Genomic DNA, 17,089 nt, shown 5'->3' with positions numbered 1-17,089 from the left:
CATGCCGGAACTGAATCTGTAAAACTTGCTAAATAAGAAAGTAACATTTCAGCAAATGTTAATGCGTATGGTGAGTTATGAGTGTGCCGCACCGTGCTCTCTCTGTGTGTGTGTGTGTGTGTGTGTGTGTGTCTTGTCACTGTATTGTATAGAAATGATCTTGTCAGTGTGTGTGCCTATGTGGGTGTTATTGCCGAGGATAGTGCGGAGCAGAGCACAGCTTAATATCTATGTTTGACATAGAGGCCCATTAATAAGGGCCTGATCCGAGCCCAGTGACAGGACCGCTGACAGAGGAGGATCATGGGGAAGAATCATGCCCTGCTGAGGGAGCCTGGGCTGCAGGTAGACCCATTCCGCCTTCCCCAGGTGTCATTACGGATGCTGGGGAGGCAGCAGAAGAAGGAGGGCCGCTGCTGACATCTACATTAATCACCCCTCCGCACATCAACTCCCCCCCCCCCCCCCCCTCCGCCTCCCCCCACCTCCAGCTCCTAATCATCCCCACACAGAGACCCAGACCCAGTAAAGGGATACTCAGCCATGAAAGATACCCAGCTAAGAGCTCCCCAAATACCACTCTGATCTGATCATGAGTGATGTTGCTACCTGAATCTCTGACCTGGCACACAATTAAAAACACTTTCCTCCTTCTCCCACAGACACGTACATACAGACGGATGCAGCTTTTTCCCGAAAAACGCGCATTCTGTCACTGTCCGCGTTTGAACCATAGTTTGCATTTGAATCGCACTTTAGTTACAAGCAATTAAAACGTCTCTGCTGGAATGCGTCCACAAACCCCCAGAGTGGCGGCTGCTGCTGCTGCGGTTGTACACACTCTTGATTGTCTCGCAGATATCACACTCTCCATTTGGGGACTCCCTATTGATCCTCGGCTGTTGCTTTTATCTACAGAACAACACTGCGGCACTGCATGTTCACGTTGCTTCCCTGTAAACTGAGCCGCTGGATAAAAGAGCCTTAATCATTTACAGGAAACATTAGGGGACGGCGTTATCAAAAGGGGTGCGGCACTTGAGATGTTTTAAAGTGATCACATCAATCCTTAACAAACTGCTGAACGTTTATCTTTCTTTAAGCGATCGGCTATCTCGTGTGTTTTCCTAGAAGATATTCACATTCAGAGGGGGAATTATTCAACTTCATTTTGCCACAAAAGTCCTTGGGAGTTAACTTGACGGATTGAAGTCGTGTCACTTGAGAAGTGGACGAGGATGGATGTGGGTCTCGGCAAACAACCTTCCTAATGGGTGGCTCCACGCAGGAGCCATCAATGAGCAGATGTTTTGAGGACAATTATGGGAAATGATCTGATTGATTATTAGTTTTGATTCAGTTAAAAACACGTAACTGCACCAAAACGTGACAGTAATTGTGTCATGATTAGTTTAGGTCAAAACAAATGGTCTATTTCAGCATCTGTTGGGGAAATCAAATAGTTTTTCTTTGCAGCGGTGGAAAAAGGGGGCATCATTTCACACGAGACTGTTTTTAATATCTTCGGGCTCATTGTTAATGCAGCCGTTCCAAACCAACGCTCTTGCTTTGCTTTCCCCTCGCTGACGTCACACGTATTTGTGTGTGTTACACCTCATCTGCATGCTCTCGGCTTTTGAAATGAAAAATCTAATCAACCTAGTTTGTCAGTAATATTGTGAATGTCGCCCTCATGAAAGATCTGTGACGTGCTTCCAACTGTGGGATGAAGCATAAGCTCCCATGATCGCGTCCATGACTTATCAGTCCACGGCTTAGCCCCACCTTCTCATTTCTTCGTAACATGCCTTGCCCTGAGTAAACACAGCCTCCAGTTTAATTAAAATAAATCCACTTTCAGCTGATATTTAGAAACCCGTGAGCTATTCCTGCCTCTGCTACAGATACAGTGATTGAAAGTGGGGAATAAAAGGCGGTGCTTGAGGCAGAATTACACTCTACTTACCTTTCCATCAATGGAGCCACACTCTATTGTTTATGTTTGAAGCATGCTTTTCTTCTCAGTAAATTACCTTTCTCCAATTCTCCTTTTTCTCTTTTATTTGCCTTGAACCGTCAGCAACACTGATGACACACTACATTTGTGTTTGGCTCTGCGTGTGTGTGTGTGTGTGTGTGTGTGTGTGTGTGTGGTTGCACACATCTGGTAGAATCGAGGACACCATGGAGGCACTGAGAAGACAGCATTTGCATGCAGCTCACAGACATTAAAATATGAAGACAAATCACTGTGTCTGGCCAGCTGACAGCGCTGCCTCCAATGGGAGCAAGCTAGTAAACTTACAACAAACTTAAGACATGTTGCTGTTCCCAGTGAGGCCTTTATAGGGCAAGCTCGAACAAGCAGCTTGACAAACAAACGGAAGGAGAAAAAAACAAAACATGAGCAGTCAAAGCTATTATTAAAGGCAATAGAAGTGGTTCCCTTTGCCAAAGCCATCCTGTCATGGTGTTAGTCTCTGTGTTGTTCACTGGGAGAGTATGGTTTCCACAGACACCTTCAGGGAACATACTGTGAGTTTTGAGGCCTTTGTTCTATGGCTGACTTTGATGTAAATCATAAAACGGGAAATTCAAGCCTTTTAGGTGGTGCTCCTGGTGTTGTGTCTGTGGAAAACATGGAAAACAAAACAAAGGGGCCAACTTGTGAGATGGATCTTACATCTCTTTAAATGTTATTTTAATGTTGCATACAGCTTGTATTTTAGATAACATAATGAAGCAATTTGCATTGGCTGTGCTGCGTGGGGAAAGAAAAATAGTGGCCTAACTATTTCTATTATTTTACATCCCCCTTGAAGTGCTGCTGAAAATTAGTTTCAACATATATATCTATATATATCTATATATCTATATATATATATATATATATATATATATATATATATATAGATATATATATATATATATATATATATATATATTATATATATATATATATCTATATATATATATATATATAGATATAGCTTCTTCCAAAATGCATGTGATGGAGAAATCCTGTTGTATCAATCATGCTGCTTCAGGAAATCTTGGTCTTGGGGCTACATGTGCTGATTATATCACTTGATAGGGCAGTATTACAAATCCAGCAGATGAGACGATGGCTATAACTGACACCAGTAGGGGGAGCTCACAGCTCATAGCTCACTGTATAATAAACCGGTGAGACGACATGAAGAGGGGTTGCTGGGCAGCAATGCGGACCACATACAACCCCCCCCCCCCCCCCCCCCCATCTTTGGACCCTAAACATATCTTGGGTCCTCACTGCTGAGCCAAATCATATTACCTTAATTCGTCCATAATTAAACATTAAACTGTAGTGATTTTCTGGTGTGCTCGCTGCATTCTGTCTTTGTCTTCATACTTTGTCTGCCTTGCATCAGATGCATGCAGAGAGGCTGCCTCTCTCCTCATCTTGGTGCAGGGGCTGGGTCAATCAGTCATTGATTTCAGACACAGATCATATTTACAATTCCCCTTCAACATCTCAATGCATGGCCATCCATGTATTCAGCATCTCCTTTCTCACACATTGAATATGCCTGTATAGGGAGACTATTGATTCATTTCACTATATTCTGATATGTAATGTACCTTTTTTAACATGTACTGTCAGTCTGCATTATGTTCCCTTGTAAAACCTCACATCGTGTTATCACGTATGCTACCTGTTGGCTGTGTTTCCACACTACTAAGTGAGGTGGGTAAACTATCTGGATATTTTTACATAATTGTGAATATTCATCAGTGTAGTTCTCACATTGTGTGGTACATAATGCATTTATGCAATATGTCTGAAGCACACGTGAAGCTATAAATGACATTCCACTCAGAGTGGATTTGGGTTTGTCCTCCACTCCAGCACATCTCTGCTTTAAATGATGATCTTACCGGCAGTGAGTCTTCATTTATTCACAACTACAGAGATTCGGACTGAGATCAGAGCTGCTCTCGACTTTTCCTTCCCCCTTAGTCTACAACTATCTTTCCTTCAGGCTGCTGTCTTCACTGACCGATCCGTGTTTTCCGTGCGAGGGTGTGGAGCTTCAGCGTGTTGGGTCTGCGGGGCTGTGCCGGGTGCGCATAGACTGTGCGCTCCTAGCGGCCGCGCTGTTGAAATACAAAATAAAACAATAAATAATCAGAGAGAGGGAAGGAGGATGTTGAAGTGACTTGTGGTACGACTGTACACTTCCAGCGCGTTATCCTAAGCTAACCACATGGGTCTTTCGGGAGCCGGTTCCCGTTGTAATAAAACAACTTTTTGGGAACGCACGGGAGTTGAAGGCTGGTTTCCAGTCCGAGTCTCAGCCGAGCCATGTGCTGAGCTGTGGAGACATCGCTGAAGATTTGAAAGGTGACACAGACGCGTCCCGAGGAGCAGAGGACCTGCGGAGGTTTCCCCAGTGTGGACTTACTGCTCATTCCTCCCCTCTCGCCGGCTCTGTGGGCTCCGGCTTGTGCCGTAGGTCATCTTGGAGACATTGCAGATATTGCGGATGAACTCACGGGGCAAGCGGGGATAACACTTAATTAAAGACCGAGAGTTTGGTTTCTGGGGTGTTGGTGGATATGAACACCCGGAGCAGCTCCGGGTGTCCCACTGTGATATGGATCCTCTCAATTTTTGGACATTGAAACTGGCTCTTGTCAGTAACTAGGACCTCTCCATAACTGTCACAACCCCGGAGCAGACTTGCGTGTCTTTGGACATATTTTTCTGCAGTGAATTCGAGGATTTGCGCGCCCGCCGTGGATGTTGAATATGCTAGTATGGGTCTGCTAGCGTTCATCCTTGTTGGCGGATTACTGTATTTACAAGTTGATGGTAAGTTTCCTAACGTGTTGTTGTGTGAAACTTCTTCTTATGGATCTATTAATATCCGGTTCTGTTTCGCATGGACCGTGCAGCCTGTAATACTCCACCCGGCATGTTTGACCCACTTCTGATTTCTAAGCAACAGTGTAAATATATGTTGCTGGACGAAAATATAAATTCGTAGAGTTTTTAATTGTTAAAGGATTCTTTTGTCAAGATTCAGACATAATTTTGATAACTCGGCTGACCTTATGGAGTTGTGATTTTAATTTATTTAATTATATCAGTGCTGCAAATATTTTCCATGATACATTTTCTTCTTTTTCATTCATAAATTTTTTTTATAATCTTTGCTGCAAAAAAAACAACTGCCCTAATTGGAATTAGGCATGATTTTTCTTCTTCTTGTGCAACAGAAGAAGCATCAGTAGACCATTTTAAGAAGTCTATCTTACTGAATGCTAATTATGAATGTATTGTGACATAAAGGAGCAGTTAGAACATGTTTTCTCTCCCTCAGTGAGACTCAGTCAGTGTAAAGCAAATATACCGGGATGATTTTCAGGTTCTGTTACAGTGGCTACAGGTTATCACTCCAATGCAGAGGTGGAGAGGATATTTTATCAACACTGGCAAACAAATCCCAAATATGCGTGTGAATCCAGATGTTACAAATGAAAAATAAAGTCGTCCAACAGAACATAAAGCAGTTCAGACCTGTCGGTGAAGCGCTCACCTACGCCTATCGGCCAAGGTGTTTGGCCGGCTGTGATCACTGTAGTGGATGTTGCTGCTGTGGTTCCCTTTAGGATTGCAGGGCTGCGATTGTGCACCAAAGCCACCTTCAGTCCAAGCTGGGACAGTGCCCCAGTTTATTATTCTCATTCGTCTGATTCAACTTTAATAATGATACAAATGAGATTGAGACTGTTTCATTTCTACAGCCAAAAGCTTCAGCACTCTTGGTTTTTTTCTGCTGGCGAGTGCTAAATCAGCTTTTTTTTCCCCCAAAAATGTCATGATTTTACAAGGTTTCTTCAGGATTCACTGGCCTACTAGAGAACTGGTTTAATGGAGGAATTAAAACGGCCTGGACTGCAGGTAATGTGATGACTCGCATCAATCATCACAATGGGAGGGCTGAGGTGACGGAAATGGAGATTGGGATTGGCCCAACCTGTGACTGGTGGAATGACGGGAGGGAATAAGATATATTACTCTGAATGCATAAATCCAGAAGTCTGATTTGAATTTGAGTGCTGCTTTTGAAGTGGACACACCTTTTCACTGTGTTGATCTTAGAATGAGAAAAGCATACTCCCGAATAGTCACATACTGGGATGTTATACCAGCACTACATTGTGACTGATGATTCACGTGTTTGCTTTGTATTGTTTGCACACGTTAGCAGTAAAGCAGAGCTTTTTTTATTGTCACTGAATGCAAAAGCCTACAAGGCCCCATCTTTCTCTTCTTCCACCTGTCAGCTCCCGCTTTTGTTCCTCACAGCTGCAAGTTTTGCCTCTCCTGCCTTCTGTAGTTAAGAAAATCCAGCCTCCTTCTTCTGCTGAGACTTAAATCTTTGTTTCTTTCTTTTACCTTTTTTTCCGGTTGTCTTTCACTCTGCTCAGCCAAACCCACTGGTTGCTAAGCAATGGCTGATGGCATTGCTAGCTGTCCAGAGGGAGAGGGTGCGCATCTCCCTGGGAGCAGTGGATCTTCACAATCATTTGCCTGTCACCCTCCTCCCCCCTCTCCCTTGCTCCCTCCATCTCCGCAGAACTCACCCATCACCCAGGCCCTTTCAGAGGTAATCTGAGGGTCCTTGGAGAGGGAGGAGCTTCCTCTAAGAGTCCACTTAGGCAGACAAAAAGGTCTGGAGTTGTATTCACTGGGCAGCATAGCCAACAAAGCCAAGCCCTGTGAATGGCGTCAGTCACTGTTTAGTGTGCGGTGATTAATGCTGCTAGTCAGTGGCGGCTGGTGGAACATGTTCTAGGTAGGGCCATCCTATCAATTTCAGCAAACATCCCAGTATGATTTAATGCAAAATAAATGTAAGTATCAAACACGCATTATTACTTGGCAGTTAAATATTTAACATGTATTCCAACACGAAAACAATCAGTAAATAACACTTATATAATATAATATAATATAACATGTTTATTTATTGAGATGCCCCTATGGACCTTGTTATAGGAGGTAAAGATCAGGAGAAGTAAACATGAAGTGTAATTATGAATCCTGATGTTAAATTAAGCTATGATGAGTTTTCACTGTTAATTTAACATCTCTATTACATGTTGATGCCTCCATGACCAAGTTAAGCAGATGAGACTGAGGACAACTATGTAGAAGAAAAGATGTCCACTTTGTCTAATATGTAGCTTGACAGAGTTCTCCATGTGTGCCCAGGTGTTCTCATGTTTCCTTACCTCCTCATCCCTCACTCCCGTAACTGTCCGTGCTGGATCCGTCCCCGTTGTTTTAAAAAGCTAAATAAATCATGAGCATAACGTCATCCAGCTAGCCAAACCTGTCTGGTGTACAGCTATACAGAAGCTCCGCATGTACTGCTTCCCTTTCCCGCGAGTCTGCTGTCTGATTGTGAGGTCAGGCTGATCTGATATCAGCTCTTTGGCTGCAGAATCTCCGCCAAAGTTCTCCTCTCAAACGGGTCTTGGAGGAGGAGTGCTCGCGCTGGCGCGGGCGCCTGTAGAGACTTCTCCTGACGAGAACGCACAGCGAGGGGGGCCTGATCGTTCTGGCCCACTCTGAATCTATTTGAGGGCGCTGATTGCCTAAATTGTATGTCACTCATTTATATCTTGAATCAGCAATTGGCTAAACTGCTTCATAGACCCGTCTCTTTTGGGCCAAAACGATCAGGCCCCCCGAGCTGCGCGTTCTCAGAGTGTCGTGCACACAGACAGAGAGCACGAGCAGAGAGCACACAGGCGGAGAGGACGAGCAGGAAAAGCATATATTTTGCGCAGATATCATATTTTACACACATTACTGGGTACATTCCATAGTTCAAAAACACAAATATTGACAATTTGTATCATTTATGATTATTATATATATATATATATATATATTTTTTTTTTGTGTGGCTCATGGTGGGGCCATGCCCCATGGCCCTCTATTGACCAGCCGCCACTGCTGCTAGTGTGTAGGAGACGAGAGAAAAGGTGAGATGGAGAGAGAATAGAGGGAGAAACTGAGTGTGTGTTGAGTTGGAAGATATTGTGCATCTGAAAACAGGGAAAGCACACTTTAAGAATCCCATTGATTGCAGTAGATGATATTTCCAGGAATACGGCGGTCAGCAGCTGCCTGGTTATCTCTTAAACTCCTCTGTGCTCCTTTTGAAGCTGGATTAGAACATGCTTTGCATAGTGGACATGTATTCCTGACCTTTTGCTATTCTCAGACCTTCCTGCATGCTCGGGTCTGATGTAGGAGCCGGTGACATCACGTCCATCATGGGCGACACGCTGAAAGGTGCTGAAATACAGTCCAGCTCGAATCTGTCTAAGAGGCTATGGGGAGTCTGGACAGTGTGCCGCTCGCTATCTGCCAGCAGGGCTGTGGTTTCAGTGATGCTGAGTCAGGAGAAAGTCACACCCGGAGGATGGTTGTGTGTGTGTCAGGAGGGAATGGGGGGGGGGGGGGGGAGAACAGTGTGATTGTAATCAAATACAAAAATTGAGGCACGAGTTGTTTAACAACACAATCTTGTGTTGGAAATGGCGAGGATGAGGCTTTATTACCGAAGCGCCCCGGAGACTAACAGCTCTGTTGATGGTCATGATTGAATGAGAGGTTTAAAGTACTATAATGGAAAGTAAGCCCAGATTAAAATAGTCTAAGTGAATGATGAGGCAGGCTGAGGTCATTGTGTGAGAGCCATTGCGAAGTCTCGCCCCAAATGTGATTGTTCTGCTCGAGTTGGCAGCGTTTAGGCGGTGTTATTGTAATTGCGGTTCATATGCTGGAATAGGCCTGCTGTAATGACGAACCTTCATCTGAGATCTCCAGGAAGCTCCCCTCCTCGACTGTCTCCCACGCTCTCATCACTGTCAAGGAAGCCGCTTTCCTCTGCATCAAAGTGCACCGCTGTTTATTCTCCGATTAGCGTCAGAAATGAGTGCAGAATAAAGACAAAGCTGGGGTCCATAAGAGGAAGTAAATGAACAGGGGACAAAGAATGAGGTGAACACTCCTCAAATACAAATCAGCTCTTATAGGCCCTTGTGTGTTTGCGTGTGTGTGCGAGCGATAAGTGTTACTTGACCAGTGACGAGGGCCTGTCAACTCCTATGATACTTTAACATGTCTGGCTGCTCTGTGGATCACGTTTCAGCAGCCATCAGTCCACATGTTCGGGACTTTCAGCTCTGCATGCTTCCTTCAAGTCCACTGCTCTGCGATCGCTCAAAAATAAAAGGACTCACAGCTGTTCTGAATTCCGGAATCACGCTGCTAATGCCTTTACGTTTCCATTGTGCTGCATGAAGCTGGAGAGAAAATGTCAGTGGCAGACAATGCACATGGCTGATTTTGTCGTAAGACCAGCAGAATGCAAGGGAAGGTAATTCCACTTTCCTCCTTTTTTTCTTTTTACCTCCGCTTTATTAAGCCTCAGCCAAGCATACCCCTGACATTTACAGAGCAGAAAAAGGTCTAATGCCTTGATGCTTTTGCCTGGAGAAACAAAGACAGAGAGGGTGAGAGATTACAACGGGAAGAGGTGGAGGTTTCATGCTAACAGGTAGGCGGCAGTAAAGGATAAGTATCTGTCCTCAAATGATTTATATTTCAGAACTTCTCCAGACCCATCTCGTACACTATTTCTCTCTTTCACACACATACACACACACACACACACAAACTATCCACCGTTGGCGTTGTCCATGAGGGTGGAATTCAAACACTGAGGGGGTTGTTGTACACCTGCGATGGCAGTATAGTAGGAGTGTGTGCGGAGGTGGGGATGGGGGAGGAGTGATATGATGAATTGAGGTAAAGCGAGCAGTCGGGGCCCTTCACCTGTCTCACACACCTGTACTTACAGAATACTCACCTGTGCTTACCCTTCTGGGCCCCGAGGCACAGATATAATCTTGGCTCTATTCTCTCCCTGACTCTGTTTCCCAAACAGCCGATTAAGGGTTGGCTAAGGCAGGCCAACAGACAAAAAAGAGCGGATCTAATTACTGTTATATAATCCTTGATGATTAGATGATAGTGAATAAACTCCTTATTGATCAATGGCACATACCAAGCCAGCGGTTCCAATAGCTGCCTCTGTGTGGGACAGATCACTCAGTTGCAGCGTGGATGTGACGAGCATTCTTATCTCCACGGAACTCGATTATCTTAAGAGCATGCCAAAATGCAGACAGGGAGTCGGGATTGAGTAGGACACAGGCCGGTGATGCCTTAAACTCGCCGGAAGGGACGGCAGGTTTTGCCTCATCGGTGTTCTCGTGTCGCACGCTGCACTGAAACGTCGTGTTGTTGCCCTCGCGCTGCCCTCTGGTTGGCTCTCTCGCAGCAACCTTCAGACAGAAGGGAGGGAAGTCATGGTTGAGTGACACACAGAATATCCAACTTTACACGCAATGCAAACACACAGAGAAGCACACCAATGCATTCTCTGCTGAGGAAATACATGCACATAAGTTGAATGAAAAATGTAATTGGACCAAACTGCATGAATTTGCATCCCCGTTTATTTGACAGACCTGTTTATGGTATAATTATAGTCGTTATCACATGCCTCCTCGATTTCCGTCTCCCGTGCGTTCTTGCTCTTCATTCTCAAGCGTCCGTGTGACAGTTGTTCCTGAGCTGAGAGTGTCTTGAAGATGAGGTCAGGCCTGCTGATCAAAATGCATGAGCTGTCTCTCAGTGTGAGATGTGTGAAGATGGACAGCCAGAGCATGATACTCAAGCACACATCCGTCACACGCAGCAGTTGTCCGGCGCAGCTGTAACGGCGCTCGGAGTGGTGGAGCCAGTGAATAAGTGTCTCGTTCCACCATCTCCATCCCCGGCCTGGTCTATGGATCACCCGGCCGTGACAGCTTGGTACCTTTTCTTCCCCATAACTAACTGGGGAATCTAACCCCATAGAAGTGCACGGACTCCAAACTGCACACCATCTCTTGCCAAACTAGTGTTTTAGTGTGGGAACTATAGTAACCTGGAGGTCTATGAGGGGCCTGACCTCTTGTGAACAGACCGATGTCAACAGTACTGTATAGCTGGCCCCTTGCCTCTCATGTGACCATTGACATGTTGGTATTGTTGAGGCGTTTTATGAATTGCAAATTCAGTACTATTGTATTATTTTACCGCAGCATATACTGTGAATTATGTGCTGGCACTGTTCTTGGCGTTTCTTCGTCCTTGATAATAAGACATAGTGTTTCCTGCTCATGCATTTCTTAATAACATGGTCGTGCAATCAGTGTGTCTATGTGCTAATATAAACTGTAACATGCTAAATTATGTTTACAGTTCAGTTGCAAAAAGAACATCGTCAGACCGAGCAGCCTGATCACATGAATACATACATACTAATTTGATGAGTAATAAGGCCCGCATCGCATGTCAGTGCTGCAGGGATTGTTTTTTCTTGTTGCTGCAGGAACATGGCACCACACTGCTTTGTAAACTGAGCCACCATGACCAGGGGTGGGTTGATTTACTGTATATAATGGCTCCTGGTGAGGCTGGCTTTGTGGTGGAAGTCTCAGTGTGGAACGTGGCACGAGCCAACGTGTCACAATCACTGCGGCGGGAAGGAAGAAAGCCTTAATCGCATCCTTGAACGTTTGAACTCTCCACTTCCACTTCCAGGATGGTGATGATTTTGTTTCTGGAGGGCTGCTCATAGGCATTTGTCATTTAGAGGCCCGGTAACACCCAGCCGGGGGTAGAATTATGAAATGTAGTGGGTGAATGTGTGTGAATGTGTTTGTGAGCACCATTAATAAACATCAAAGCCCATTGTTGTTGTTTTTGGTGTTATCATGGATTTATGAGCCTGAGTAAATTGAATGAGTCCTTCATCCACTTACTGCTAGCACGCTTGACCCTGTCGCCCTAAGCCAGACCAGATGAAGTGTCCCGTGGAATAGAAATTTAATAAATCTCATCTCGACTTGGTATGCCGCACCTCAAAGAAACACAAACAGTGAGCTATGAGGGGCCATTTCATTACCTCGCTCTGCTCTCTGAGTCCATCACTTGGATGGTGTGTGTGCGGTTGCGGCCTCTCCTCTTAGTCCTCATGTTCGCGTGTGGGTCTGAAAACCACCAGAGTGGCTGGAGGTGGTGACTGCCCTCATTGACATGCAGGGACACTGCAGTGTGTTCACTACAAGTCAGCACCTGTGGCACACCTCCAATTATCCACCACTCATCTCTCAACACGGTGTATCACGGACACCTGAAGCCCCCCCCCCCCCTCGACTTCATTTCTAAAGCAATAAAGCACTTATTTATTTTGCCCCGTTCAATCTGCTGGGGCAGCTCAGCAATGCAGGTAAAGAGATTACAATGCTTGGGGGAGAATCAATTGATGCCATTCATTTCATTGCACTTCCCTGAGTAGGAACTGTTCAGAGTAGCCCACGCTTGAAAGGAGGGAATTGCCGACGTGGCATTTTGCACCCAGCTGTGTCTACATTCGCATGCACGCACCCACCCACACACCCACACCCACATATCTTAAGAACATTGCTACTTACTTATCTGCTTTTATAGCACATTTACAAAGATTCCAATGACCAAAGAAAACGGTGATCTACTGCTATAGCTTTCTACTGATTACCTACTACTTGACCGGAGGAAGTGTGCATTAACTTAACTTAAGGGCTCTCCTTAGTAGTTCTGTTCCGGGACTGCACCGTTGATTTTTTTCACACACAAAACGTACATCTTCAATACCAAGGCTACTGCCACGGACAAAGAAGAGGCAGGCAAGAAAATGGCTGCTCAGAAGGATGTGTGCCGGCGCAGAGACGGGGCTGAAGAAGGTGGGCTGGTGCAGAGAGCTACATGCTCGAGTGGCCATGGCATCGGAAATCATTTAATCTGCATCACGCAGTTTAGTGTCCGTACCAGTGACCTGACAGTCCCACAGAGCTGGTGCTGCACTCCTTACACTATGCACAGCCTCTGTAAAGAAAGCAAGCTGCGCCCTTATCAACACATGAAGAGGTCTAAACTGTTATTGTGTCGTCCCCCCTTTCGTCTCCTGTCAGCGATTCCAGCGCTTCAGAGAAAGGCCATTTGCCGAAAAAAGGATAACATCACCCTTTCAGTTCATTGCAACTGATAGTAGAATGAAGAGTCAGAATGAGAGTAGTTTGGAAAAAACAAGGTGGAAACTGCTTGAAACGCAAGATACGGTTGAATCAACCGTTTGCAGCAAAAAAGAATCAGATATGCTGTTCCCCACAGTAATCTATTTATATATTCCATCTGCATGGGGTAGAGAGGGCAAATACACAGATGCAGAGTCAATACGACCCCACCACATCACTGCCCGAAATACACTCAGAGTGGAATCCTATCTGATATTTGTTGGAGGCGAGCATGGATGCAGTGAGAGGTTGAGAGCAGCTTCTAGAATTACCCCTGTGTGTGCTTTCAGAGTATAGATCTTAGCAGGAAAAAGGAGGGGGGGGGGTGCAATATGCAGAGCACTGAGGTGGAACAGAGCCCATCATGTGAGCTTGCTGGCTAACTGGCTCGCAATCCCTCACTCTCTTGCAATAGAAGACGAATCTACTCCTTCAGCACCTGTGAACACCTTTTATTTCCCCGTCTGTGTCCTCACTGTGTGGACTTTGCTGTATATCACGTGCTGTATCTAGTGGCTGTCTGCATGCAGTGGGATTGGATGGGCTCCAGTAGATGCAGCAGGCTGTTCTTTAGTGACATCTCACCCCGGATGAGCCGTATCTCTGGTATTTTTGCCACACTGGAGCTCGTGTGCTGTGACGCCACTGACAGCGCGCCGTAAAGAAGATAAATCTGGGGTGCAGAACGGGCTGCTTGCAAGTGTCACGGCAGGCCAGTGCTGAGGCGAGGACGGACAGTAACATCATTCTATTGCCTCCCCCAGTGTCCCCCCCCCCCCCCCCCTGCCGCTCGCTCACATTTCCCTTCTGATGACATGATGGATATGACTCTGTCACCCTCACAGTGAGGGCAGGACAGGGACAAGGAGCAAGCGGAGGTATTGGGAGGGAGAGGCATATATATATACGGAGATGGAGTGGGAGGTTGAGGAGGATCTGAGAGAGGCAGGAGGAGATTGGACAACATGGATCTCATGCATAATTCATTCCTTTTGAACATTTCTTTGAGGTTTTCTTTTTTTTCTTATTATGGACAATTTTATATTCACTCAGTTTGCTGGGTTTCAACATTTCAGCATCCACATTACAGTGTTACAGTGCATCTTGGCCTGGACCTTGCGTTCCATCTTTGATGTTTTATGGAGCCTCAGTGACCGGAACTTTTTGCCTTGGTCTGAGGTTGCCGGTGGTTACCTGTGATCAGCGGACTCGTCTGGTTGGCAGAATAACTAATACCTCTTTGGGGAGCCCTTCCTTTTATGCTCTGGCAGAGAGTGGTGTGGGTATTGATTTGGTTGGTGGGCTGGGATTTCTCCCGGGAGCTAATAAAAATAATTACAAAAAGATCATGAAAGGCCTGACCTTCTGTTGCACACATGAATAAATATATGACAGAGATAATAGAAAAGAGCCCTTCTATGTGTGTGGTCAGTGGAAAACAAGCTGTTATGACAGTTAAAGTGGTGTTTTTAATCCCGAGTTTCACCAACAACCTATTTTTTGTTTAACTGAGTGAAACTTTTCTCTGTCTTTAGCAATGTCTCAATGATAAATGTGCTGTGTGAACACAGAAAAAAAACACACCCGAGTGAGAAATAATACTGTCAAACTTGTTGGATAGCTGCGTTGCAGAATCGCATTGGATTGCAGTGAAGCTGACATCATTTGAAATGAAAGAAAAGGCAGAAAGGAATCAGCTTTTGGTTCAGTAATCCCTCTCTGATTTCATTCTCTGTCTGTGTGCTTGTTTGTTTGTTCTCTGGTTGCTGCTTTCCTCCAGGAGAGGATGACTGCACAGCAGTGGTGAAAAGTAATGGTGGTGTTATTGCAGACAGGGGGAAGCACAGCATTTTGATTGGAGCGTGCGCCCTGAGACCCAGTGAAGTGCACTCGCCTCAGCTCAGAGAGCACTTGATTGCACAGCACCGATGATCGCATTAAAAGGGCAACAGAAAGCCCATTTACCGTACAGAGAGTGAGAAAGGGGGCCCAATAGGAAGCTGAAAATTGACTTTCACTTCTCTTCGGAGCTACGGATACACACGTTTCTTTTGTTTGTTTGATCTTCTTGGACAGCATCTCTAGGACATGGGAGCCACATGAGTTCCTGATAAAACAACACGTATACACGTGAAGGTACAAACATTTTAGTTTTGCCGATTAAAAGTGACGCTTGCTCAACAACAGGTGAGGTTTACATGTTGAGGTTATCCAGTATTGAGATTGATGTGCCTCTTTTAAAACATATTCCATGGCATATGGATGCGCTTTTAACCTTTTCTACCTCTACACCTTACTACCTCCACTTCGGGAAGGACGCTGACCAGTCCGGCCCTCGGTGCACTCGGCTCAGCTTTTTCTGGCAGTGAAAGGACAATTGTAGAGGCATCTGCTGTTTTCATTTCCACCAGAAAGAGGAGAGCAGATGGAGACCCAAGGTTTAAGTGATTAGAAGGCAGTAGATTGGAATACAAATTGGATTTAAAGAAATTAGACTGATATAAATCGAATGGAGTCGCCGCAGTTTAGTACTGTGCGCATTGTCCTTAGTGGAAAGCCACCGCGGGGCCCGTGGATTATGCGGGAAGCAGATGCTCCAATGAGATAAGAATAAATGTGCGTTTGACACTCCATCTGAGGGAGATGGGGGTCTCCATATCCGTCCTTTATCTTGCCCTCCATTTATCAATGTCACAGTGTTAATTACTGCTGCGCTTATTGGGTCACTTACTGCCAGAATACAAACTTGCCTCTGTGCTGCTGAAAGGGTAACTGACTGCTTGCTCGGTTGCTGTTACCTACCACTGGTGAAATAGATTGTGTTAAACACCTGCCTGAAGCATACTGTAGGTTTTACTTCTTCAGTGTTTCACATAAAACCAATGAGATTAGATCATGCACTTGGGGATCAGGATCCCCCCACCACCACCACAAACCCCCTGTCTCTGGCCCCACTTAGAGGAAGACACTGGGCCTGATCACTAATCAATGACAGGGAAATGGAGGGAATTAGCCCAAATTAGGAAGAAGAGAGCACAGACAACCTCCTGTTCAGGGGTCAATATGGCACTGTGTGAAGCCTGATCCCTGTTCAGACAAATGGTGGACGAGTGCACATTGACGTAGCACACTCGAAGTCTTTGAAGTGTATTTTGTGCTGATCAGTGGATTTCTCACTGCGCCTGTCCTTTTACCCGCAGACTCTTGGGCAGAAAAGGCCGGGTTGCAGCATGTCTCGGTCTCCCCAGGGAGATTCAAGTATAAGGCGTAGTGGAACATGTGCAAACCCAGGCACACAAAGAGCTGGAGCCTCCACTGTTTTGTCTTCATCCCAATGTTGAAATTAGCCCTTACATAAGCACAAAGGCTTATGTGGTGCACTGCTCTTCTGTGCAGCAGGCATCGTTCTATTACCCTGCTGCACTGCCCCGGGGAAGGGCACAGTCATCAACTCCGCTCAATCACATGCACACCTGCAACAACTAATTTTGAGACAAAGGGCCCAGCACTCTACTTAATACAACATTGAATGGCTGGCATGTGGCTGCCAACTGAATCCGAGTTATTGATGGGGTATTGAATCTGGTTCAATAGAAGAGGATAAAGGACGGGCTGTTGGAAAAGTTTGCCTCATTTCCCGTTCCCTCTACCGTATCTTTGAATGTTTGATGTGCCGGATCAAACTCTTTGATTGTTGCATGGTTCCCAGGGCCTCTGTGATGTTAATGTGTGTGGCCTACAGCGTCTTATCTCTGTGGTTAAGACCTGGTCACAGACACACAGAGCACTCTGACTTGGGGACCATTATCTTAGCTGCCAGACTCTCAGAGCTCGCCCACTGCAAGCCCGACTAAAA

General features: G+C 45.5%; 1 protein-coding gene across 1 annotated transcript in view; it reads left to right on the top strand.

The window, feature by feature from the left end:
* Positions 1–4,800: 4,800 nt before the first annotated feature.
* robo2 (roundabout, axon guidance receptor, homolog 2) overlaps positions 4,801–17,089 on the top strand; it is a gene marked incomplete at its 5' end in the record, with an annotated part of 151,589 nt that continues 139,300 nt past the window's right edge. The window contains one exon of the mRNA XM_079272037.1: positions 4,801–4,855. Within this exon, the coding sequence (XP_079128163.1) occupies positions 4,801–4,855 (55 nt within the window). The remainder of the gene's footprint in view (positions 4,856–17,089) is intronic.

This window comes from Melanostigma gelatinosum, assembly GCF_949748355.1.
Source record: "Melanostigma gelatinosum genome assembly, chromosome: 7".
Classification (NCBI taxonomy): domain Eukaryota; kingdom Metazoa; phylum Chordata; class Actinopteri; order Perciformes; family Zoarcidae; genus Melanostigma; species Melanostigma gelatinosum.
Note: the sequence above shows the minus strand (reverse complement) of the source record. Positions and strands in the feature narration are given on the sequence as shown.